The 25,366-nt window shown below is 43.8% G+C and overlaps 1 protein-coding gene across 9 annotated transcripts in view; it reads right to left on the bottom strand.

Moving 5' to 3' along the window:
• Nucleotides 1-25,366, bottom strand: part of RAPGEF4 (Rap guanine nucleotide exchange factor 4) — a 321,867-nt gene that overhangs the window by 241,923 nt on the left and 54,578 nt on the right. For 7 of the 9 annotated variants that reach the window (XM_065880405.1, XM_065880408.1, XM_065880402.1 and 4 more), the window contains exons 1-3: nt 22,741-22,876; nt 20,007-20,095; nt 3,716-3,862 (exon numbers count right to left, since the gene is read on the bottom strand). Coding sequence is in view for 2 of the 9 variants with exons in the window: in XM_065880400.1 (XP_065736472.1) it covers nt 3,716-3,862; nt 20,007-20,095; nt 22,741-22,883 (379 nt within the window). In the remaining 7 variants the exon portion in view is untranslated. Of the gene's footprint in view, nt 1-3,715; nt 3,863-20,006; nt 20,096-22,740; nt 22,884-25,366 lie in introns of those variants that run through there. The other 2 variants (XM_065880400.1, XM_065880401.1) reach the window with 1 other exon arrangement.

Here is a 25,366-nt window from a genome sequence, read left to right as displayed (position 1 = left end):
CCTAGCTCTCTGTTGCCACTGAAGTCTCAAGTGTAAGATTTAAAATAGCCTATTCGTTCAGCCTATTAAAGAGCTACTTGTAGACTGTGCTACCTGTTAGCGATTACACACCGTAATTTTCCTGGTTAGAAGTAACTCAGATTCCTGGTCCTTGTCAACCACTTTAAGTGACATCAAAGGCATAGATAAGGAGGGAAACCTCAATCTAGGAGTGCTTGCCGCACCATGGGCCCACCATGACATTCCTCAAAAGTAAGCAGGCAAATGAGATGAACGTGCAAATTTAGACCCATGATTCAGATGATCTAACTTCTACCGTGTGGGAACTATGGCCTAACAGTGAGCTCCTTACCATGCTGATAGGAGAGGCAGGATCCAGCTTAGCTTTCTGCTGCCTTCTTTCTGCCATTTCATGGTTCAGTGAGGCTTCTACCTGAATCCTGAAGCTATGTCATCCTTCCCTTTTGATATTTGGCTACCAGATCTAAGTTAAACTTCAGCTGACAGCATGAGCTTGGGTTTTAATGTTGCTTACAGATATTACGTACCAGTGTGATGAATGGCTGAATTATAGACTCTGTTATCTGACATAATCAGGAAATAGGTGTTCTGGTTATCCAATATTTTGCTAACAGATTAGTGTTACATATGCCATCAATGGATCACCTCTATGCAAAGAACAGAAATAGAATTCACTTAATGATAATGATATATTATACTCTGAAATAATATTATTGACTTGCTAGTCTATTTTCTCTCTCCTCCAAGTAGAGCAGAAGCCCTGGCCCAGAGAGCAGGAGCCCTGTCAATCTTCTTCACTGCTATAGCCAGACCTGACACACAGGAGATTCTCACTAAGTATTTGCTGAATAAATGAATAGTGGAATAAACATAAGTCAATTTTCTTTGCTCGAGAGGTAATTTAGAATTCCACAATTTCTTCGGATCATCATGTACAGTATATGCACAAGTGTGCCCATTAATAAAGTTCTGGTTCACACAGGTTGCAAGGTAATGGAGTTCCTTGCATTCTCACTTTAGCCAGTTAAAACGTTGATGGAGCATCTTATTTGTACTCTGTGCTTGGTTGCACGAACAGGTAAATAAAAATGAAATATCTTACTAATCTCTTGCTCACTATGAGCTTCCAAAACCCAACCGGTAAAATAAGAGGTCAGTCTAAAAACCCTCTCCATCCTTTTCAGCTCACTTAAGTCACTGACAGAGAAGACCAGAATCACGCTCTGAGGTTACAGATGAGGGGTTGGACCCACGCAGATACAAAATCACGTGGCAAGGTTTGGGATGCTAAGGACCACCTTCAACATCAAGAGCCCCATTTAATAATTTTCCTCTATGGGAAATCTCTGTGAAAACCAGCCCTAAAATATACTCAGATACAATCCAACCAAGGGATCAAACAAATCAAACCAATGCATCACTTACAGTGAGGCATCCAGACATTAAGAGCATCCTAACGTACTCAGTATCACCTTTGACTTCTTGCCGAAACCGTTTGGCTTGACCTAATAAAACATTTAGCTCTAACTTCCGTTCACAGGAAACCCTGGGGTAGGGGTACAAAAAAAGATACCATGAGAAAATGATCAGACAAACCTTGAATTTGGGAGAAACTGACCTGGCCTTTTTAACAAGTCAGTGTCATAGAGAAAGAGAGACAGAGAGAGAGGGCGGGGGCGGGGTGGGGGGTGGGGAGAGACTGACTTAGACATAACAATCAAATGTTAACACATGGTTCTTTATTTGAGTCTGGTTTGAAATAAAACAGATATAAAAATACTTATGGAATAAATGTATTTATTTCTGGATATTTATGGGGAAATTTGAACTGTGGACTGGATATAGATGACATTAGTATATTAGCTTTAGTTTTGTAGGTGAAATAATGGTATTATGGGTATGTAGCAGGATATTCTGATTTTTTGGAGAAATATGCTAATATATAGGATGAAATGTCGTGATGCCTGTCGTTTACATTAAAGTGGTTCAGCAAAACCAGATGAAGCAAATATGTTACCAACTGCTGAACTAGGTGGGAGTGTACACGTCGTTCATTGTATTATCCTTTTTGATTTTCCGAACGTCTGAAAATTTCTTAAATAAATTGTTTTTTTGGCCATGCCACACAGCATGCGGGATCTTAGTTCCCTGACCAGGGATCGAACCCATGCCCCCTGCAGTGGAAGCACAGAGTCTTAACCACTGGACAGCCAGGGAAGTCCCGAAATTTTTAAAAATAAATTTTTAAAAATGTTCACAGGTAGCAACTTCTCAGGAACTTTCTTCGCAGCACTGAGGCCTCCTAATTAAAATAAATTTTTAAATATTGCCACAAACCATCCTCCACCAGCAACTTGAATAAGTCATCACAGACAAAAGCAGTTATAATGACATACATCACAATTGGAGTCATTTTTGTTCTTAAACCAGTCTTCCGAATTTTCTTTTTGGAAAAGACTTTTCAGCTCACCTTTTAAATGAAAAGATCCAAAAAGCGACTTATTTGCCTCAAGTTTGGTCCCTTTTAATTGACAGAAAACCTCTCCGCACACACCTCATGCAAACCTACTTTAGCTCTGCCTTCATAAAACTCGCTTTTGTCTCTGAACTTTACAGAGCAGTTGGAGCTCTTTAATATTTTCTAAGAGGAACATTTCAAACAAGTAACCCTGCAATTTATTCACTACTGCCAAGAATAAAAGTAACAGGTTTCACCACCAAGACCTTCCAAGGCTTTGCAGGACTTTCAAGGCAAAGCATCACTCATTCACCTACAGGTTTGCTCCCTTAATGCATCTGTCATTTGTTTGGCTCTGGAGGAAACTATGTGATTACACAAAATTCTTTTTAGATCAGGTTTAAAATCTTAGCCACACTGGGACAAGTGGCGAAGCCTGCCAGCTCGATGGGTTAACGCTTGGACGTACTGAGCCAAGGACAAAGATAAGGAACAGCCACAGGTAAAAATCAGAAGCTTGAAGAACTGAAAAGGAATGAGCGTAAAGGACGCAAGGGCCTTTCTAAGCACTCCATTTACCGTGAATGCGTGTAAGATGATTTCTTCCCCGTCCTTCTTGTAAATGAGCGTGGTACCCTAAAGGGCGCCGGTAAGCAGCGGGAAATGCACAAGCCACCAGGACCAGCTGCCTCCATCCACTGCTGTGCTATCCGTGCATTTTGAAGTTGGCAAGTAACCAGCCATCTTTACGTCCCTCGTTTCCCATACCTTATTACAGGGCACATCATTTTTTAAAGCATTTAAATGAAGCAGATGTTAACCCCATTCATTCCACTTTCCCAGGGAACATGTCAATGATGATTTTGAAAATGCCAAAGAAAATGTCAAAGTATTTTGTTCCCCGGTTAAGAACACATCTGTGGAATAGGAGGGGGGAAATACATAAAAACACTCTATACATAAAACACTCTATGGTCATTCAAGAAATAATTATAATGTATGTCAAACCACAGAAAATTGAGCAAGCACTACATTAAAAAAAAAAAAAAGGAAAGACATCTTGTGTCAAAATGGCTTTTTCATTCACTCATTTCAAAAACAAGTTTTGAAAATTAAATTCCATCCACCGGCTCAGAACAGAGCACATTAAGGCTTGACTCTAATGCCATCATCCATGTGGCAGCTCTCTTTCTTTTCTGCAACCACGTTAACTGACAAAGCAGTCTTGGGGCTCACCTCCCATAGTGCCTTGAAGTCCTTCTGCTCGATGCGGAGAAGTTCACTGCTTTCCCTCGTAACAATTGTCGCATGGCGGGGAGTGTTGTCCAGAATGGACTCTCCAAAGGCTGTCCCAATCCCCAGAGTGCAGATGGTCACTGCATCCTGAGAATCCAAAAAACTGGTCATTAGAAAAGCAAACATTTTGCCAGTGGATGAGTTGTCTTTTCTTTGAAGTATATAGTTGACCCTTGAACCGCGGGGGAGTTAGGGGTGCCAACCCCCAGCCCTGCACACACACAGTAGAAAAGCTGAGTATATCGTGGTTCCTACACATCAGCAGATTCAACCAGCCACAGATCATGTCGTACTGTAGTATTTACTATTGAAAAAATTCCGCCATGAGTGAACCCGCACAGTCCAAACCCGTCCTGTTCAAGGGTCAACTAATTTCTATACAATATAACAGTCAATTCACTTGCACAGTTCAACAAGTTTTGACAAATATATACACCGTGTAATCACCACCCAAGGCAAGACAACATTTCCATCACCCCTGAAAGTTCCCTCGTGCCCCTTTCCAGTCAGGACCCTCCTTTCAGAGGCAACTGATGCTCTGATTTCTATCACCGTAAAGGAATTTTGCCAGTTTTAGGACTTCACGTAAAAGGAATCAGACAATATGCCCTCTTTGGTGTCTGGCTTCTTTTGCTTAACGTAACGTCTGTAAGATTCAACCATGTTGTTGCGTGAATCAGTAGTTTTTTCCTTTCACTGACGAATAGTTTTCCATTGCAAGGGTATGCCCCAATGTGCTTATCCATTCTCCTATTCGTGGACATTTGGGTTGTTTCTGGTTTGGGGATATTATGAATAAGGCTGCTAGCAATCTTGTGCACGTCTTTCTGTGGACATGGTTATCTTTTTCTATGACTACTCACTCTTAGAAAACGGGGGAAATCGTTTGAAGATGAACTCAGCTTTTTTAGTGAGAGAGTACAGTTAACGATATTTAAATAAGAAACCGGAACGGGGATACTGTTATGTCAGTCTGTCTTAAAGAGATGAGGAAACTGAGGGTCAGAATGGTGGATTCACGAGGCCCGAGTTCACACAGATAGTAAGTAACACAGCCGGGTTCCAATTGTGACTATCTGACTACAGATTCCCAGCTTCTTGTATCACGCTGCCCCCCTCAGCCACGATAGAGTAAAAGCAGCACCCAGTGAAGTGCTGTGTGGCCAGCTGATAAAATGTCCTGAATCAATGATTTAAAAGTGTAAGGTGTACTAAGAAAGTAATTTCCTTTCTGCATGCAACATGGGCGAATATTCTTGGATTTAATCCTAACTAGTTTCAAGTAATTCAGTCACTCAAGATCACCTGGACGTTAATTTTGCAAAAGGTACTATCCACTAAGGGAGATACACAAGGGTAATCCTGAGTTAGAAAGTACAGTTTTCCTTTCGTGCACCTAATACACGATAACAGGCAAATGTTATTAAGATCAAGTTAGTGACTTTGTAATCGCATTACTAACACAAATGCCCATAAGAACCCAGTTCCCTGAACCATAGCAAGTTGCTTCTGCACAGATGTTACCATTTAAAATTGTGTTCAGGAAAATAAAATCAATAATATCTCAGAAGAGAATGAAAGATCAGGGGGAAACATAAAAATGGCCTGTTAATAAATTTTCCAGAAAGGCAGCTGTTAACAAACTCAGTCAGAAAAATACTCCCAGGGCTGAAATATCAATACCCAGCATGTCAGATACTTCTGAGTAATTTTCAGGTTCTAGTAAAGACACAAGATGGATTATGATAAATCACAGACTTTCACAAATTCTTTAGACTACGGGTTCGCTTAAAGATCCACTAGCCTACTTCATTTTTTTTTTTTTTAATCATCTGGACCCTTCAGAAAGAATCCTCTTAGCCTAATTTATACTTTCCAGTGTAAATTTCTATTTTAAAACCTGACAGGGATGAACCATACGTATTACTACTGCCACTATCCATGGAGCTCAATTATCTACGATTAGCTACAAAGTATAATGCACAAGAACTATGCAGATCTGTTTTTCGTGAGCTTGCTGTAGACTTTTACGGAATAAGTTGTCTTCTCCATCTCTCATCTCCTATCCCCGACACCTGTCACCATGTGTCACCAAAAGGTATACAAAGACACAGCCTGTGAAGGTCAGTCGCGTGAGCCCATCTTCTTGCTAGTGAGCAGCTCTTGTAATGATGACAAAAGACAAATTATTCTTGGGTTTCCCCTAGAGAGTTTAACATGACACCTGCCTGCTCACACGTAACAACACGTAGTCATGCTAGTGCTGCCAAGTGCCCTCCTCAGTGTATGTAGCTCCGTGCGTCAGGACCTCTGTGCAGAGGGGCACCAGCCCCCGTCATTCCGTCCAGCACCTGGGCTTACTCCCAGTATCCCGTGCTCTCCCACCAGAGCTGAGTGTGGGATCCGACCTGTCTTCTTCTCCTCCTTCAGACCCCATCCTCTCAAATGTAAGGACAGGGAATCACAAATACAAGATATGGTTTTGAAAGTAGGACTATAAAACCTCACCTGAAAGAAGCGTTACTTGCAACTTCAAACTTGACTTTCAGCAGACTCGGTATTTTTAGGACAAATTTACTTAGAAATCTGAATGGATCTGGGAAGCGTGGATTGGGCAACTGGGATAATTGGGCACAGGGAAGAAGAAAGTCCTAAGAAGAACATCTTCACCCTGAAGATGAATCACTCCCTTTATAGTCCCTAGGGGCGAGGCCTATGTTTGCATTTGAATTCCAGGCGGGGACTTGCAATGTGCAGTAGAAGATAATTACCAAATAAAGACACTGACATTCAAATGTCCTCTCAGGTGGCAGAACCAATATGGTTGCTCAGTATGTATCAATAAGTTGAAAGGCAGGATAAATGTGAGCCCCGGGGAATGTGAGTCAGAGGAGCCGACACACTCTTATTTTAGTGCACGCTCCCAGCTCACCAGATCCCTGCGGGTCAGAGTTCCAAGCCTGAAACCCTGTGGAGATGCTTAAATGCATGCCTTTGCCTGCAGCTGCAAGCGCCCATCTCTGAAGGGAACACCACTATTCCTTTAAACTCACACGTCCTCTAGAGATCTGCTCATGCCTCGATACTGACTAGACAGGCACTATTCAGACACTTATTTTCTGCTCAATTGCTGACTAATGTTCAGAAAGGTTACCTGAAAGGAAATACTTACAGTGAGGAAGACTGAAGAAAGCAATCGGCAAGGACTGTGAAACATCAACAGTGAAGGGATGGCCCATTTTACATTAACATGGCAATCTATTTGGGGGGACTTTCAGATATGAAATGACGATCTAAAAATCTGAGTGTCGTGCTCGCTTCGGCAGCACATATACTAAAAATCTGAGTGTCTTCAAGTATGAAGGTGGGTTTAGCAGATGCTGCTGGAGCCCTGCCAGATTCCCCCACCCCCTTCTCCCACCCTCGAAGGCAGTTGTAGGTTTCTGGACAGTTCCCACATATATGCTCGGCTTCCCCTTTCATCTGCATTGCTCCACCTGAGGGCAGCGTGCTGGGCAATTAATGCCTGTAAGGTGTATCTTCCAAAGAGGCATGAGAGGAGCGAGATAAATACGCCGGCTTCCTACCCTACCCAGTTTCTTAGAGGGTCCCCCGGAAGGAGTGAGCCCAGGTGCCCGTAGCTGAACTCCTTACCTACACATTTTTATAGGCATTCCTCATTCCTCCTGTCAACTTCCCACTCCCTTACGACACTTCCTGGGGTTTCCTCCATAAAAACCACTGGCAGCCAAATCCTTGTCTCCAGGTTAGCTCCTGGAGAAACAGGAGACTGGGTTAACTAAATGTGGCCCTGAGTCCCAAGTTACACTGAGACCTCTGGGGAGGTATTGGGCTTAACCAGCATTCCCAGAGAGATCCTACAATAGCAACAGAGACCAGCTTATCACTGACTGCTTTGCATCAGACACATCTTAAGTGCAATATCCCTTGGGTGACACCTGGGAAGACTTCATTGTGTTAGTAAAGCATCCTGGGTCTCCAAGGCCAATTCTACTACATAACTAGCAGTGATGGGCTCTCAAAAAAAGAATTACCTATGACACATTACTGATGATACCTGGTTTCTTCCTGCAATCGGATCCAGCTCTCTCTCATCTGTGAGTCCACCTGATCACTCCTCCCACCTTCTAAAAACTGAATTACCCAGTCACCCTTAATAGTACTTATCCTCCTGTGCGTCAGTATTCACGTGGATCTCCACGTGTGTGCGTGGAGTACTATATACCATGCACTGGGCCAGGCGTCTTGACTATGATGTCTCATTAATTCTTCACAGCAGTTAAAGGAGATAACGTATTTAAGTGCTTTGCACCATGCCTGACTCAAGAGAAATGCTTAATAAAGATATTCTTACCGGTGGTAGTATTGAAGCAATCCTGCAACACTGGGATTGTTATTTTATAGGTTGAGGAAAATCGGGCTCAAAGATATTCAGTAATTTGTGAAGTGCGGCTAACAGGTAGAAGAGTTGAGGCTAGAAACTAGTCAATCTAATTACTTCCCATATACTTCCTAACGTATTATATGAAATTTAAGAACCTCTAAGGTTCAGTAGGAAAACTGATTATTAATTTAATCCATACAGGTTCTTTTCTCAATCAGCCAATTCACAGATTGAATACCTAATAATTCCAAATCACCAGAAAAATACCACACATTTGGCACTGCTCCCCCTTCAACCCTCTAATCCCAACATTGGGGCCCACTTGACCCTCACCTAGAGGATCAAATCCATTCCAGGCTGGGGCTCTGACCCCCTTACTCAGGAGAAATGCAAGCAACCAAAGCCAGAAACTAAGAATCGCATCTGCATTTTTGCTTTGCCCACTCTGATCCTGTGCCCTGTTCTACTAACGGAGCTCCTACATCAGTTGGAGAAACTGGGTTTCTATCTTTCTGCGTCTCTGTCCCGATAACCTGCCGGTATCCTAATTCTTCTCAAAGTGGTAGACTGCCTCTTTGTGACAGCACTCCCCAGGCCCTGGCTCCTCTCTGGCACCCTTCTAATACCGGGCCTCGTCGTCAGCCTGGCCACCCAGCTCCATCACGGAGCCTGCTTCCTGCCCCCCTGCCCATCACCAGGCCCCACCCATCATGTTAGACCTGCCTCAGCCCTTCACCTGCTCACCTGGGGGCTGTGCTGCTTCCACCTCCTGCGTCCTCCCCCACCTCCTGCCCAGGAGCACCTGCACATGCCCTCTAGAAGGTGCCCACCTCCACCGTGGGCAGCCCCCAGCTTACAGGTTCTCCTCCTGCCCAGGTGGGCACCAACTGAAGTCAGGAGCAATATCTTGGTATGGTATGTGTTTCAGCAGAATAGGTAGGGTCTGGTTACTTCTGCTCCTAAAAGTTGGTGTTAGGTAAGTTAACAAAGGTGTCAACAATCTGGCCCTGCTGGAAGGCAGGGAGCGTCAGGCAAAGCACACACACCTGGAGGCACCAGAGTCTCCACATTTCACACCGAGCGGGAAGTGCCCTGGAGGCAGCATAGGGAGAAGAGGATGCGCCTTGCAGACCCAGATTGAAAGCTCATTTCTGCCAATTACTAATCCTGGGCTTTGGGTAGAATGCTCCCAGGAGCCTCAGTATCCTCACTTACGAAATGGGCACAATCTTTCTCGTTCGATTATTAGCAGAATTCAGTATACGTGATAGATAGTCCAATACGGTTCCTGGCACACAGGTGCTCCATCAAAAATGGAAAATATTTCTGACTTAACCTATACATGTATATAAATATGGTTATCTACATGTCTAAAAAGCAAAGTGTATTTTTCTACTATTTAAGTAACAGAGAATCTCTTATTCATTTTGCGTTCATCTCCAATTAATGATGGCTTTTTCAACACTTAAATTCCAAGTTTCTCTGTCCCCCAGTCCGGATGTCAAGTGATTTGAATGATCTGCAAAACACTTCAGCTCTCTGGGGGAGCGTGTATTCAAAGGAACCCTTCTGAAGAGTCCTGCTGTAAATCAAAGAATCCTTCTGCACTGCAAGTAATCACCCCTTAATTTATCTGCTTTGAATGTCTGGATTACAGTATACTGGGTTTCCTTAAAGTAGGCATTCTCATAGGAGGTATTTTGTTTGTTTGTTTCGTTATGAACATTACTACAGTATGGACATAGGAATGGTGTTAAGAAAGTCCACGGTTATGCGTCACTGATATCCAAGCTAATAAACACGGACCTTGCACATGAGGTCTATGAGCAGCAGCTGAAATCTAATTTACACAAGTTAGACATTCTGATGAAATTTAAAACAATACATTAGAAGAATTCTGTGTTAAGTACATCAATTTTTGGACTGCCCTGTAACTTTGAGGAGTATCCTATTTTTTTTTTTTTTTTTTTGCAGTACGCGGGCCTCTCACTGCTGTGGCCTCTCCCATTGCGGAGCACAGGCTCCGGACGCGCAGGTTCAGCGGCTATGGCTCACGGGCCCAGCCGCTCCGCGGCATGTGGGATCTTCCCGGACCGGGGCACGAACCCGTGTCCCCTGCATCGGCAGGCGGACTCTCAACCACTGCGCCACCAGGGAAGCCCAGAGGGGTATCTTATTTTTAATCATGCATATTTAACTCACTTCCTTATTAGTAGCTCAAGAAGTTAATTGTCTCACCGCATATTTATTGTTTTGGATACATGTTGGGTTAACATCAAGGAACAAACTGGTCCTTTAAGTGTGTACACCCTGAAACAAACTTTTACAAAGCAAGTATTTTTACAATTTTTATTTTAGGCCTATAGGCAACACTTGCCATTAAGTTTATTTCATAAGCTGGAATTTAGTCCTGGAATTTACGAAGTGCTTCAAGTCCTTTTAGAAAATAGAAGTTTAATGGAACCTAGTGTCTGAATTTGTCAAGACATTAGGGCGTATGTGCAGCCTTAAGGATTTACTACCAAGCAGGAAGACAAAATACTAAGACAAATGTGTTTTTCTTCCTAACAAACAGCAAAGACAAGCTCTATTACTTTGAGAGCACTTCCCTGGAATCGGTGTTAGACACAGCACAAGATCAGGCAAGCTGGCTGCTGGAAGGTTCAGTGAGAATGGACTCGCATTAGCATCTGATAACTAAATCCGGGAGGCCAGCCCCGTTTCAGCAGAGAGCCAGTCTGTACTACACTGTGGCCCTGTCTTGCCTCCGCCCAAACCCTGAATTACATGCAACAAAACTAAATACAGTACTCGGATGCCCCAGGCAGGATGCTAAACAAACTCTGATCAGATCCTAACAAAGAGTGTGACCTAAGCACAGACAAGTAGTAAGAGATTACAAACAACCACTCTAGACTTGGCATCTTTCAGGTTTTATTGGCTTGATAAGTGGGTTCAGAAAATGTTTCCAAATGACAGCAAGGTCTGAAAATAATGGGGTGAAATGAGAATGAACCAAAGAATCAGACAAAAACAAAGACGGGGAAAGATAAAGCAACATGACAGAGAAACATGCCTATCCTCCAAATTTTACAAACAAATATGCAACGCTTAAAAACATCTTTGTTGTATAGACAGAGGGTTTTTAAAAAAAAAAGCACATTTTACTTTGGGGAGAGAACCAGTAAGAGACCATTTTCCAAAAATTTGGCTAAAAATCGCCAGACAACTTTATAGAGACTGATGAAAAGATGAATAAAGTGATGACCAAGGCCAAGCTCAGCCCCATTCTCTGATCCCATGAAATGGCTGAACAGCATTGTTAAACTTGCCATTTCGAATACCAAGTGCATTTCCTGCTTTTTCTATTCTAGCACTGCCCTCTCGTGGTGAAATGACAACATTGCAACCAACAGCATTCCACTTTAGGCAACCAACTTTTCTTTCCAAGTAGTAATAAAAAAGCACGGAAGCCCTGCTCCTTGCCAAGCTTCGTACTAAATGCTTTATATACATTAACCAATGTAAGGCAGGAACTAGTATCTCTAACTTACACGTGCTCTAACTTGCTCACAGTCACTCAGCAATTAAGTGGCTGAGGATTTCGAAAGAGGTCCGATTTAAACCATTGTGCACTGCATTAAGTAAATAGTAACACTTTAAATAAGCGTCTGTTATAGAAATATAAAAGCTTTAATGAATTAATAAAGCATCCCATTCCCTATTTTGCAGTATGAACTTCTATTTGCTCTGCAACCATCAGAAATTCTTCTTTCATATGACTGGGGAACTGTTATACTTTTTTGGTGTAAAGATTAGTTTAAAACTTTATTTTTAGGATTTAAATAGTTACCATGCCAAAGAGGCTCCTCACTTATAAAATCTGCAGAGAAAAGAAGGAGCCTGTCTCGCTGGCCCCTCCCCTCCCCACCACACAGCTGGGTATTTGCGGTTTTTTAAACTACTTATTGTTTTTAAGCTCCGTATTTGTTCTATAACTTGTTCCAATGCTCACTCCTAACCTGAAATCCAATTAAACATGAAAAAGTCCACCCATAGTATTGCTATTATTCATTCCAGTGGGAATGTAAAATCCCTGGCTCTTAGCCCGTTAAGTTAAATAGGCACCGGAGACAGGCAGCTTCCTGAGCACTCGAGTTCAGCTGTGGGCATCTGAAGGCCTGCGCGTCCTGCTTCGGCTTAGGTAAGAAACCGAGGGTGGGGACAGGTCTCGCTGGGAACTGGAGGATATATCCCCAGCAGAATCTGTGCTACACGAGCACGTGAGCCAGGCTGGGACACTCGGGGATAGTGAGGCGGTCCGTGGGCAGGGCCCCTTGCTGGGCATTCTCAGTTTCAGGGGGTAAGACAACGCACGGCCAGGCAGGAAAACGGCTGGGCAGCTGGGAGAGGGGCCTCTGACAGCCGCACAGGGACACACAGGGGCAGGAGCACTTCCCAAGTAGGTTTTGTTTTACGGAGTAGTGGGATCAATATAAATTACAGGAAGACATTTCCAAGGACGGTCTCTAATAAAAGTTCGCCGTAATAACAGGAATGGAACAATCCATGTACTTCCCAGAGTTCTTAGCACACCCATGGTTTCAAGGCTGTAACGCAAGAAACGAAAGCACCGTGGCACCAGCTCCTCGGGGAAGGTCTCGGGCAGGTACGGCCCACGTCCCTCTCCTCATCCGGAGGCTTTTGTCTCTCCCCTACCCCGGTCCGCGCTCGAGGCTTTGGACTGGGGAGACGCAGGTGAAGAGAAGGCGGGGAAGCAGAGCGTAGGCCTAACTGCGTGAGAGGCAGAGAAGCTGGTCCCAGCCAGCGCGCGGCAGGCTCCTGTACCCCAGGTTGCCGGTCCCGAGCTGGGAGCGGACACAGGGAGGGGCAGCATCAGTGCGCCAGGTCGTGCCTCCCCGGCTGGCACACATTGTGCTTCTACACTGACTGGTTGGGCTGACCCCAAACAAGACCAGGAGGCGAGCCATCTGGCTGCCCGCAGCCCCATGGCTTTTCCCCTCCGCCCTCCCCTGCCAGGAAAGGGCCTGAAGATTTTATTACTTACCGGCGTGTTTCTGTTTTCCTCCTTCTCCCAAATGCGGAATCAAGAGCTTTCTTTGTTATAACGTTGGGCATCGGCGTGACCCCAGGGGATGAAGAAGGCGCCACACACCCCCGTGACCACCATGCGTGCGTACCGGCAGCGCCCGGGGCGAAGCGCCCTTTATACCCGTAGCCTCCTCCCCAGGCAGATGGTCCCTCGTGTGGCTAACCTCAGCGTGGCTCGGGCAGAGCACTGGATTGGGTAAGGAAGTCAGGTGACTTCCAGCTCTATGGGCTACCACTGTGTCCTCCTGAGTGGGCAACTCATTCACCTGTGACCTAAGCAAGATGCAACACAGCTGGGTCGACCTAACAGAGCGGCTCAAACAAAAGAGTGCAAGTGAAATGCTTTGCACTTGATGAGATTCAATACTACTCTGCTCGTAGTGTATGGCCAGTGAGAATAAGGGTGACCCTCCACGGGAGGTCCAAAGAATTCAAGAAGAACCTGCCAAGCCAGTCACACAGAGAGCAAGAAGTGAGTCTTCCTACTCTGGTGAGCAGAGAAGTATAGAGGAATGATGGGAAGGGAGAAAAAGTAATATATCGAAACAGGCAGGAAAGTAACATGAACTTACGAGGCAAATAAAATACTTCTGCTCTGTGTATTCTTGAAGTTATAGTTATATCTTCCTATCACACGTAAGAAATAGGGTGATTCTTTTTCAGAAGAAATTCCCCCCAAATCAATAGTACCTAATAAATGCCATAAAAATACTGTACCAGAATCTGTGAAGGGTTTTCTTCCTCATGTGTTTCTTATTTCAATCAGTGGCATCACCACCCACCTCATCATCCAAGTCAGGCTCCTCCTTTTCTCTCAACCCCCTACACATCCCATCAACACCTCTCCCACCCTCTAACCTAGAAACCCTTTGAAGAGATGGGCCACGCTCATTTCACTGTGCGCGTCCAGGCCTGAAAGGTGGTGCAGGAGGGCCCACATGCCAGGGGCAGCCCAGCAGAGGGTGAGAAGCGGGCCTTCCCCAGCAGCACGCCTCAGGGGGGGCTTGGAGGTGAGGCGTGGAGCTCTGAGTTCTGAGCTGGAATCGGAAATGAGGAGGGTGGCTGCAGGAGCTGCAGGGGAAAAGCTGCTTCTCTACACACTCGTCATCGCTGAACTGTGCAGCCCTCACTTTATCCCTTCCCCTTCCCACCCTCCGGATGGCACCTGTACAACCCTGAGGGTCAAGAACGTGAGCCCTCGAATCACAAAGAACTGGCTCTGACACCTAATGGCTGTGTAACCTGTAAAATGAGACTAATAATAGCACTGAATGGGGAAGGCGATGTAGGGAGTAGCCAGTGAAATAAAACTTGTAAAGTGCTTTGCACAAAGCTGCCTCTAGTGGGCGCCCTGTTACCATTAGCCATTCCTGCCCTTGTCTCACCATTCCGGCTCAGCTAAAACCCTACTGAGGAGCCGCAACTCAGAGATGAGGTTGGCAGTTCACCACCACCATCTCCTCTGACTTCTGACTCTCAGATGAGAAGAGAGGCATGCAGGGCAAGGTGAGACTTGAGGAAAGGAAATGGAGGGGCAGGCTAGCAAGAAACTGCCCTAACCGCTTTTGAAGATTTGACTCTTTGCTGTTACCTCATTTCTTTCCTTAATTCCCTCTTAGTCTCTTTTAACTTTTCTCCTTTTTCTTTTACTGCCCCCTGCCCACCGTTTTTCGTGTGTGAACAGCAGGAAGAACATGAAATTTGGAGTGTGTCAGATGTGAATTCAATTCTTTTTTTTTTCTTGCCTGCATTTCATAAAACTAAAATGAGTTTATTTTGCTAAGTCAAGCAGTAAAAAGAAGGAAATACTTCTCTTTTATAGCCATGTACCTCTAAAGCCACTGTCCAGGAATTTTCCAGCACTGACATTTTTGGTCCGCAGAGACCGAAAATATGCAGATACAGTTAGTCCCAGCAAAGATTCCACAATATAACCAAACTTTCTTTACATACACAGGGGGAAAACAAACCCACAGATTTAATACAAATTTTAAAAAATGTGGCCTCATAAAACTGTCCTTCAGAGATCAGTAAGGACTCTGCTTTATCTACTTAGTGGCGGACATTAACAACTCCTCTGGGCAGACAACGGTCAACGTAGTAATTAGCCAGAAAACTGTGACGACTTGCAGTGGGTTCTTTTTCCTACAAAAAATATTAATACTGCTGCATGAGGTTTCATATGATGCATGGCGACTTACTAAGTGAAAGAAATTGGAAAAAAAACTTGAAATCAGGAAGTAAACAAAATTAGAGAGTTGCTCACATTCCAATAGGTATTTGTTAAGCATCTAGGAGGTATCCAAAATTGTTCTATAAGCCACAGAAATTTATCTTCCTTTACCAAACACAGAATTATTGTAAAACCCAGTAAGCTTCATTTTGAAATGTCGAGTGAATTCAATTCTTAATTTAGCCACGTACATATGTGTGGCCCCAGGAAAGTTATACCTAAGGTCTCTGAGCCCTGTTTTCAAGCCCCTGGCAAATAGGACATGAATAACTAAAGATAAAGACAGTTAACATCCACGGAACCCCTAACACAGTGTGACACGTGAAGGCACTTAGCAATGCTGTTGCTGGTCTCTAGGAATTCCAGGTCTTTTCTTGCTTCTCCTCCCATGGCCCATTGCCCAATCTCATTTTGCTCCCCATGACAGGGGTATAGGATGGTTAATTTTGTGTGTCAACTTGGCTAAACTATGGTAATCAGTTGTTCAGTCAAACAGTCTATATTTTGCTATAAAAGTATTTTTTTAGATGTGATTAACATTTGCAATCAGTAGACTTTAAGTAAAGCAGATTACCTGCCATGATGTGGGTGGGCCTCATCTAATCAGTTGAAGGCCTTGAGAGCACATAGGTCTCCCTTGAGGTTTCCCAAAGAAGAAATTCTGCTTCCACAATGCAACATAGAACTTCTGCCTGAGTTTCCAGCTTTTAGACTCAAGACTGCAGCATCAACTTTCACCTGAAACTCCAGCCTGCCAGTTGCCCTGAAGATTTCAAACTTGGCAGTCCCCACAATCACATAAACCAATTCCTTAAAGGAAATATCTGTCTCTATCTATCTAGCTATTTATCTATCTATCCATCCATCTATCCATCTATCTATCTTCCTACCTATCTTTCTATCTATCTATCTATCTATCTATCTATCTATCTCCTGTTGGCATTGCTTGGCATCCTGTTGGCACCCTGTTGGCAAACCCTCACTTACATAGGATGCTACTCTGATTGGCTAACCCATAGACCTGATGTGGCCACATCTCTAGGGGGCAGAGACCAGAGTCCATTACAAGGCTAGAGCAGCTAGAAATGGGTTTTTTTTGTTTCTCCCTTTGAGCAACTTGCCACGAGAGAAGATTCAGCCATCTCACTCATGCTCCTTAGCTTCTTCCCTCCGTGTGGCTGGAACCCTGTCTTGCCCATCAGAGCTGGCTAGAAGGCTGTCTGTCTCAGGCTACTCTTGGGAGGGTTGCAGGATGTAGAGGTCAATGTGTTTTCCTTGTTTCTTAGTGACTCTCCAAATCAATTCAGAAAACTCTGGTTGGACATTATGGCTGGACTCTGTAAAGTACACAGAGGAGGCAATAAGCCAGCTTTGGTATAAAACTAATTCCTAACAAAGTAAGAGAAGAGCAAGCCCAGCTCAGGAAACTTCTCTGCATTGGTGCTGAGGTCAAAACCACAGCTAAAATCTGGGGGCTTCCCTGGTGGAGCAGTGGTTGAGAGTCCGCCTGCCGATGGACACGGGTTCGTGCCCCGGTCCGGGAAGATCCCACATGCCACGGAGCGGCTGGGCCCGTGAGCCATGGCCGCTGAGCCTGCGCATCCAGAGCCTGTGCTCCGCAATGGGAGAGGCCACAGCAGTGAGAGGCCCGCATACCACAAAAAAAAAAACCACAGCTAAAATCTAAAGTTAAAAACTTACTAAAATTTTAAAAGAACCCACAGCTAATAACAAAGTATTGCTCAGCTATTCTTGGCTGGCACCCCATGGTGAGAGATAATTGGTCCAGGGTGACACTCCAGCAGCCCCTGGCCAAATACTATTCTAATACCATCAAAATCTCATGCCAGCTTTTAACATCTGAGGTGTCAGCACGTCACTGCTGATGCTATTTATCATCCCTTAGGAACATCTGCTCTGCTTTTTAAAATTCTTTCCTCATCTCTCTTGCTTATATTTCTTGCCTTCTCACCTTTCTCCTCCTTAATTTGCATCTTCCTTCCCTTTCCTCTCTTTCCTCACCTTTCTCTTTTCAACTTTCCACCCACACCATCATTACTCATTCAGGACCATGCAGAGGAGGAAGGAAAATCATCCTCTCCTAGGTCCTGTCCCCTCTGCACATCCACGGAAGTGCGACCGGGTGAAGGGAAGCATCAGGGGCAGCTGTGAGCAACGAGGGCCGGAGGGGACCCACCAGGACAGCAGTCTGCAGGGAAAAGGTGTGCAGAGATGCAGGACATGGGGTGACCTGAAAGGATGAGAAGTAGCCGAGAGAGGGAAATCACACGCTTCATCGTGTTTCTTCGGAGTCAAATAGTACAGGGTGTTGGCTAAGAGCGTATGTTCAGGTGCCTAAGTCCTTGGGTTTTAACCTTGGTTCCCCTAATTTCTAGATATGTTACTTGGAGCAAGTTAGTTAATCCCTTGAGGCCTTAGTTTCCTCACCTGTAAAATGAAGCAGTAATGTGACCTACCTCATAGGGTTATTGTGAGGATTAAAGGAGTAAACACCTATTAAGTGCTAGAACACTGCCTAGCACGTAACAAATATCCAAGAATTGCTAGCTGTCCTCGGTCCCACTGGGAAACGGAGGCAGCTTACAAGAATCAAAACCCACCTCCCCCGTTGGGCCGCTCTGAAATCCAAGAGGAAACTGGCCCTGTGAGAGAGGGGAGAGGGACAGTACCACTGAGGCTAGCGGGCACAGATTCCAGGAAGCTTCTCATGGAACTTTTGATACACTGGTGCACAGAAAAGGTACACTATTGGTTAAGTAGAACTTGGGCACTGGCCTGAGATCCTAAGCTTCCGTGACAATGGCTGGAACACAGGCACCTATACTCCAAACTTCAAATGTCCACTTACCAACCATCCGCTTGTTAGATGGTAACTGCCCACAACTCCAACACACACACAAGTTCCTACAAAATGTAAACCTCAAGTTGAGGACGTCATGAATGTTTCTCTCGTTCGAAGTGTGCCACATCCGGAGAAGGCTCAGAAGCACCGTCTTAGACGTGGTGCTTGGCTGGAGATTATTTGTCCCTTTAACTGATTCTTTGATGTTCCTTGATATTTCTTTCTGATTCTGTAGTTAGCCAATTCTCTTCCTTCAGTTTTTATCTGAATCCTGAATATGTGAATATAAACTTGGGACATTCTCATACTGAAGCTTGACGGTAGCCTCTAGGGGGCTGTTCTTTTGAGATGAGAGGTTCTTGGCTCTAAATAGGAAGGTTCTGCACATTTAGGCCGCATGGAATAATGACGGAGCAAAAGTCACTGCAGATATGAAAGGAGACTCTGGGTACAATTTTCTTTTTTTTTTTTTTTGCAGTACGCGGGCCTCTCACTGTTGTGGCCTCTCCCGTTGCGGAGCACAGGCTCCGGACGCGCGGGCTCAGCGGCCATGGCTCACGGGCCCAGCCGCTCCGCGGCATGTGGGATCTTCCCGGACCGGGGCACGAACCCGTGTCCCCTGCATCAGCAGGTGGACTCTCAACCACTGCGCCACCAGGGAAGCCCAGGGTCCAATTTTAAATTCACAAATATTATGGGATGGAGGGCAAGAAGAATATGAGTTTTATCTACTAGGATGCCAAGCTCCTCAGAGGTGACTGATTAGGATAAAGGAAGCCTGTGCTGAACTTTAGAAAAAAAAGTATTATTGGCCCTCCCACATTTGACAAGTTGAGGTAGAGAAAAAGTGAGGGATATTTGGGGGACTGCACCGACCACGTTTCCGCTGCATCGCTGGAGCTCTTAAAAGGCTGACAAGGGGATCACTTCTAGGACGGAGAAAAGTCAGGAAACCAGACGGAGGAGGATCTAAGGACAAACCTCGGAAGACTTGCTTCTCCTTCCCCTTTGCTCACATTTCACCTCATGTAACTAAAGTTTCTCACTGCAATGGCCTTGTTGCATTTTCCAAATAGAGAGCAAGCTCCTGGAGAACAGCCCATGTGCTCCTGCATTGCATGTTCCCACACCTGGCGCCATACTCAAATCATGGAAGACATTCACTATATATGTTTCTTGAGTAACTTAATAAAGGAACTCAACACATACTTGCTGAACTCCTTACTGTGGGAAAGAGGAAGTGGCTTGGAAAATGTAATTTTGATGGCATCCAAGACAGAGAGATAATGTATCGTTTAAAAGTAATAACTCGGGCTTCCCTGGTGGCGCAGTGGTTGGGAGTCCGCCTGCCGATGCAGGGGACATGGGTTCGTGCCCCGGTCCGGGAAGATCCCATATGCCGCAGAGCGGCTAGGCCCGTGAGCCATGGCCGCTGAGCCTGCGCGTCCGGAGCCGCAACGGGAGAGGCCACAACAGTGAGAGGCCGGCGTACCGCAAAAAAAAAAAAAAAAAAAAAAAAAAAAAAAAAAAAAAAAAAAAAAAAAAAAAAAAAAAAAAAAAAAAAAAAAAAAAAGTAATAACTCTTACTTTAAGACAAAAAAAGAATAAGGTATCTTACCTGGTGACTGCTGGTCTCAGAAACTTTAACATCCAAAGACCCTGCCAGGACAGCATACCAGTTGGTTCCAATATCACCCTGGCGAAATACTGGAAAAGAAACAGCCATGTATGTAGACCAAATATAAGTTGGTTTTACCACGTAACCTGATAGTTTCTCACTGGTTATTGTGAGCCTAACTTGGACCTAGGTGAGCTTACCAACCTTCCTCTATCTGTTCCCACCAGAACATGCCAAAATTTTCTTTCCCTCTTCTATCAACAAAGCTATATCCTATTTATTCAACGTTCCATGAAGTAGAACTCTAGTAAACAGAACTCTTTCATATTTACAGAGCAGCAATAAGGGATGATAACCCTAAATGCTATAAGATCCTTTGAATGTAAGAAGAATTGACTGGTATTCTCTGTAATTTATCTTAAATATATTTCACTGTATTGTGATTCTTGGAAAATTATTACTCTAGATGGGGTACGTGTTAATAAGACTATGGGATTCAACAAAACTAGCTCACCACCCCAATTTCCCAAATCTATTTATATTAAAAGCAACATGCTTTCTAGAATAGAATTTCTCCTTTTAAGCTAACCAATGGCTGATTAAGAAAAATAAAATCTGTTTTAAAATTTTTAACTACTGTATTTTCATTGTCCATTTTCTTGTTTATTTTATAAATTCACTGCTTTTAGGCATTACGAGTTAACTACTCTCTGGAAATGATTCTCATCAGAAATTTCTGAACTTAATTTTGCTTTACTTTTGTAATCTCAGAGAGAAAACATTAAGTTATTTAAAGAGAACCTTAGTTCTCATATCCATGTTAAGACCAGTAGTTTGGAAAGTCATTCTGAAACACTGGTTCAAAAATCTCATACAGACCCAACTATCCTTTTAAATATCCTAGCTAAATAACTAGATGGAATGATCTGATATTTTAAAATTCTTCTCACAGAGTCAGAAGTCAAGTGGCTCAATGAAAAATCACGTGACAACTCAGTGGGACAGTTAAGTTCTGGCAAGGCTAGTGCTCAGTGCGTAAGAGGAAGCTTCTGGGAGCCATAATTAATGACGACGAGCTGTTCTAAGCTCTCTGACTGAGACATGCTGTGGAAAGGCAAGAACGACAATAGCATCCTACCAAGTGCAATGATAAGCTTAAGATGTGGGATGGCTGAGTTTATAGCTGGCCTCTCAAGTAGCTCTAGCCTTTGTAAGGGACTTATTTTAGAGTTAGGGCTTTGCCTTTCATGAACTTCTTGGCCCCCAAAGACATTATCATTTGCCAATCAAATTCACATTACACATCACAGAAGATTCATTTTGAAAGTGGCCTTAAGAAATAGAAAACAGAGTCTCAGCTCTAAAAGAATGAAGTTCCCGCTATCAGTAAGAATAAAAATATTGGTTTGAAAACCGCATGTGTGGATGATTTTTTTTAATAGAAGTATGACTGTTTCTGCACGTGTGCATATGGGAAAACATCTTGAAGAACACACACAAAATGTGAATATCGATCTCGGATTTGGGGATTGTAGGTGATTTTTATTTTGTCTTCTAAATTTTCTACAACGATGTTGTGACAGATCCTGATAGGTTCCCACTCAGAATCATGCCCTCCCTTCCTCCTATTTAACTGAACATGGATTTGATACAAGTTCCCACCCTACTCTAATGGGCCAAATTCTAAGAACGTATTTCTTCCCTAGCTCCACTGGGGTAACCATGATTGGTCTAAATCAGCCCTGGTGATTCCATGATCTCTGCTAGTGATTGGTTTAAAGATGGGCACATGATGCAATTCTGGCCAATGAAACAATACAGGAAGTCTGCTGGGGGATTCTGAAAAAGAGACAAGAGATAGTCCTTCAGCAGGAATGTTGTGTATCAGCACACAATGCCTCCAACTGCTGTAGTTAGTTGTATCAGAACCATTTGGGACAAATCTGAGTACAAATGCCAACACCTGAGGATGCAGAGCAAAAACAAATAAACCAACAAAAAAGATGGGAGGAACCTGGGACCTTAATAATGTCATTGAGCCACTAAATCAACCAACCCTGAAGCCATCCTTCCTCAGGACTGCTTATACATGAGTAATTAATTTTCCCCCCTTGTATGAGTTATTACTCAAGCCAGCTGAATGGGAGTTTTCTGTTACTGCAGTATAAAGCATCCCAACAGATAGAATAGCACTACTTTTTTAATGAGAAAATACTTGGTTTTTTTTTTAATGCAGCTGTTACCCTATCATTTTACTCTCCCTACCCCTTTGGTCACATCTGGAATAGACATTATCACTGAGGTTAATTTGAAACATTGCTATTGTAAAATCAGCTATGCTTTAAGTTTTTCAATTACTATTATCATTAGTTAAGAGACCTTTTATCTTGTTTAATATCCTGCTGGCTCCCATATTTCTTGGGTTACAGAAAATAATTATATATTAGAATTTCTAAGGATACTGCTGAATGTATAAATCAGTACATCCTTCCAGCTCCATCTGGAAAGTAGGCTGCCCTGGAAGAACCATTTACACGCTGTGGATGAAGGAGTTATGGAAATGCCTACATGGAACTGAATAAATAAAGGAGAGGGAAATGTCAACCTCATATCTTTGACTGAAGCTCAAATATTTGGCACATAGATACCCCATTTGCTATCCATCCCCACAGGGTAACCACAAATGAGCACAAACTTATACATGAAAACACACCACTGGAGTTGCATTTCTTACATGTTATTCCTTTTTCCAGATTCTCATAATAACCACATAAACAAATCTGATGAAGGAGATTTGGGTGAAATTTCTCAAAAGCTTTAACTTCTTTCAGCCGTGTGAAGATTATATCCACATCTTCACTGGATCGTTCTAATGGTCTATAAAGGGGAGAAAAGGCACAAGGCTATATCAGAAAGAACTTACTTGAGTCAACACGCATTATTCTAACTATATTTAAAATTTTGCAAATACACCAACTGCAAATATTTTACTGCAAATATTTATCCCCCTATAACCATTATAAATATTTCCAGGCCTTTGTCAACTGTTCACCTTAAATCACTAATACTGCAGTTGGTGTGATATTGTGATTTACAATAAAAAAATATAAAACAGTAAGAAATTGTTCACTGTTCCTTGCACAGAGCTCCTAAAACTCTTGTAATTTCTTATATGAGAGCCACATGGGGCCTCTTCAGTTATAATATTTGGCCTCTTGTCCTCAGTTCCTGAAATGCTTAAGAGCCATAAAAGTGAAATGGGTGTCAAGCCCCTTTCCACCACAACCAAGTTTATGTTAATGAGGGGACTTTTGGAAAACTCCTAGGTAACCTAAGGATGGAGACTGGCTGCCTGGAGAACCACTCATGTGATTGGAGGGTTGGGACTTTCAGCCGCACCCCTTGACGTGGGGGTGAAGGGGCTGGAAATTGAGTTCAGTCACCAATGGCCAATCAATTTCATCAAGCATGCCTAAGTACTGAAGACTCCATAAAAATCCCTGAACAACGGGGTTCAGAGAGCTTCTGGGTTGGTGAACGCCTGGAAATGTGGGGAGAGTGGCACTGGGAGAGGGCGTGGAAGCTCCATGCCCCTTCCCATACTTCTCCTGTACACCTCTTCCATCTGGCTGTTCCCAAGCTACACCCTTTCATAGTAAATCTAGCAAGTAATTGTTTCGCTGAGTTCCGTGAACTGCTCTAGCAAATTCATGGAACTCCAAGAGGGGTTTGTGGAAACCTCCAATTTATAGCCAATCAGTCAGAAGCACAGATAACAACTTGGACTTGCAGCTGACATCTGAAGTTGCACGTGTGTGTGGGCAGGGAGCAGTTTTGTGGGACCGAGCCCTTAACCTGTGGGATCTGATGTTATCTCCAGGTAGACAGTGTCAGAATTGAGTTGAATTGTAGGACAGCCAGCTGGTGTCACAGAATTGCGTAACGTGTGGAAAACCCACACACCTGGTATCAGAAGTGTAGGGAGTATGGTAGTAGCATGAGGGTAACAGAAACACAGAAGGAGGAGTTCTCCTTTACAGATGGCTATACTTACTCAAAATTGAGGTCCCAAACACAAATGCCTGCCGGGGCCTATTAGGTAGAGTAAATGATTATACAAAGAGCCAAATATAAGGAAAAAAATCTCTACTATACAAAACCAGTGGTAAAAGCAAAGACAAATTGCAAACTGCAGAGGTGGGGCTGTCGACAGGGAGCAGGCCTTATTGGCTATTTTCCTTATCACTGGCTTTCTGTGGAAACATGGGGCCAGACGTCATGTATTTCAGCTGTTCAGGGAAAGATATCTAGACGTTTGTTCACATTTCTTTAACATTGTGTGGGCCACACACAAAACATCTATGGACTAGATCCAACTTGTTGACCACCGTTTTGTACTTTCTGGATTAAGACAAACTGGAGAAGTAAACAAAAATGGGATAGTTTTACAGATTATATAAACTATTTTCTTTCTTTTCTTGGAGCCGTTTTCCAGGTCTATTTGTTCTTTGATAGATATGTCACGTTCTACAGAAAATATTCACCTCCTAAGTGCCCCAGAACATTCTGGGATCAGAGGAAATGAGGGGGGCCAGGATGTGACTGAGATAGGTAATGCTCACCAAATTCCCACGTGTTCCCTGACATTTACCGGCTTCCTTTGGTAGTCATGTTGGAGCCATGTTCTGGCCAGTGGACTGTGAACAAATCGAGCACGCAACACTTCTGAGGTGAAACTGTTAAGGGCCAGCCTCAGCCACAACTCTGCAGTGTGTGATGGGTTATTGTGTCCCTCCCCCAAAATATGCTAAAGCCCTAATACCCGGTACCCATGAGTGTGACCTTATTTGGAAATAGGGTCTTCGCAGATGCAATCAAATTAGGATGAACTCACACTGGATTAGAGTGGGCTATAATCCAAGGACTGGTGTCCTTACAAAAAGAAGGAAATTTGGAAACAGACACAGGGAAGATGGCCAGGTGAAGGCGGAGGCAGGAGTGACGCATCTCTAAGCCAAGAAACACCAAGGATTGATGGCAGCCACGAGAAGCTGGAAGGAGACAAGGAAGGATATTCCTGAGAGCCTTCAGGGGGACTTGGCCCTGACGACACCTTGGTTTTGGACTTCTGGCCTCCGGAATCATAAGAGAACACATTTCTGTTGTTTTATCCCACCTAGTTTGTGGTCTCTTGTTTCAGTAGCCCTAGGAAACTGATGAGAAGGCAAGTGCTTCAGATGTTACAGCCGCAAGATGGAGACTCTGTCTAAGTGACAAATAAACCACCACTGTGTGAAGCCCCGAGATTTTGGTTGGGGGAGAGCACGTGTTGTTAATACAGCATCACCTAGACTAACATA

Source organism: Phocoena phocoena, chromosome 7 (genome assembly GCF_963924675.1).
Source record: "Phocoena phocoena chromosome 7, mPhoPho1.1, whole genome shotgun sequence".
NCBI classification, from domain to species: domain Eukaryota; kingdom Metazoa; phylum Chordata; class Mammalia; order Artiodactyla; family Phocoenidae; genus Phocoena; species Phocoena phocoena.
Note: the sequence above shows the minus strand (reverse complement) of the source record. Positions and strands in the feature narration are given on the sequence as shown.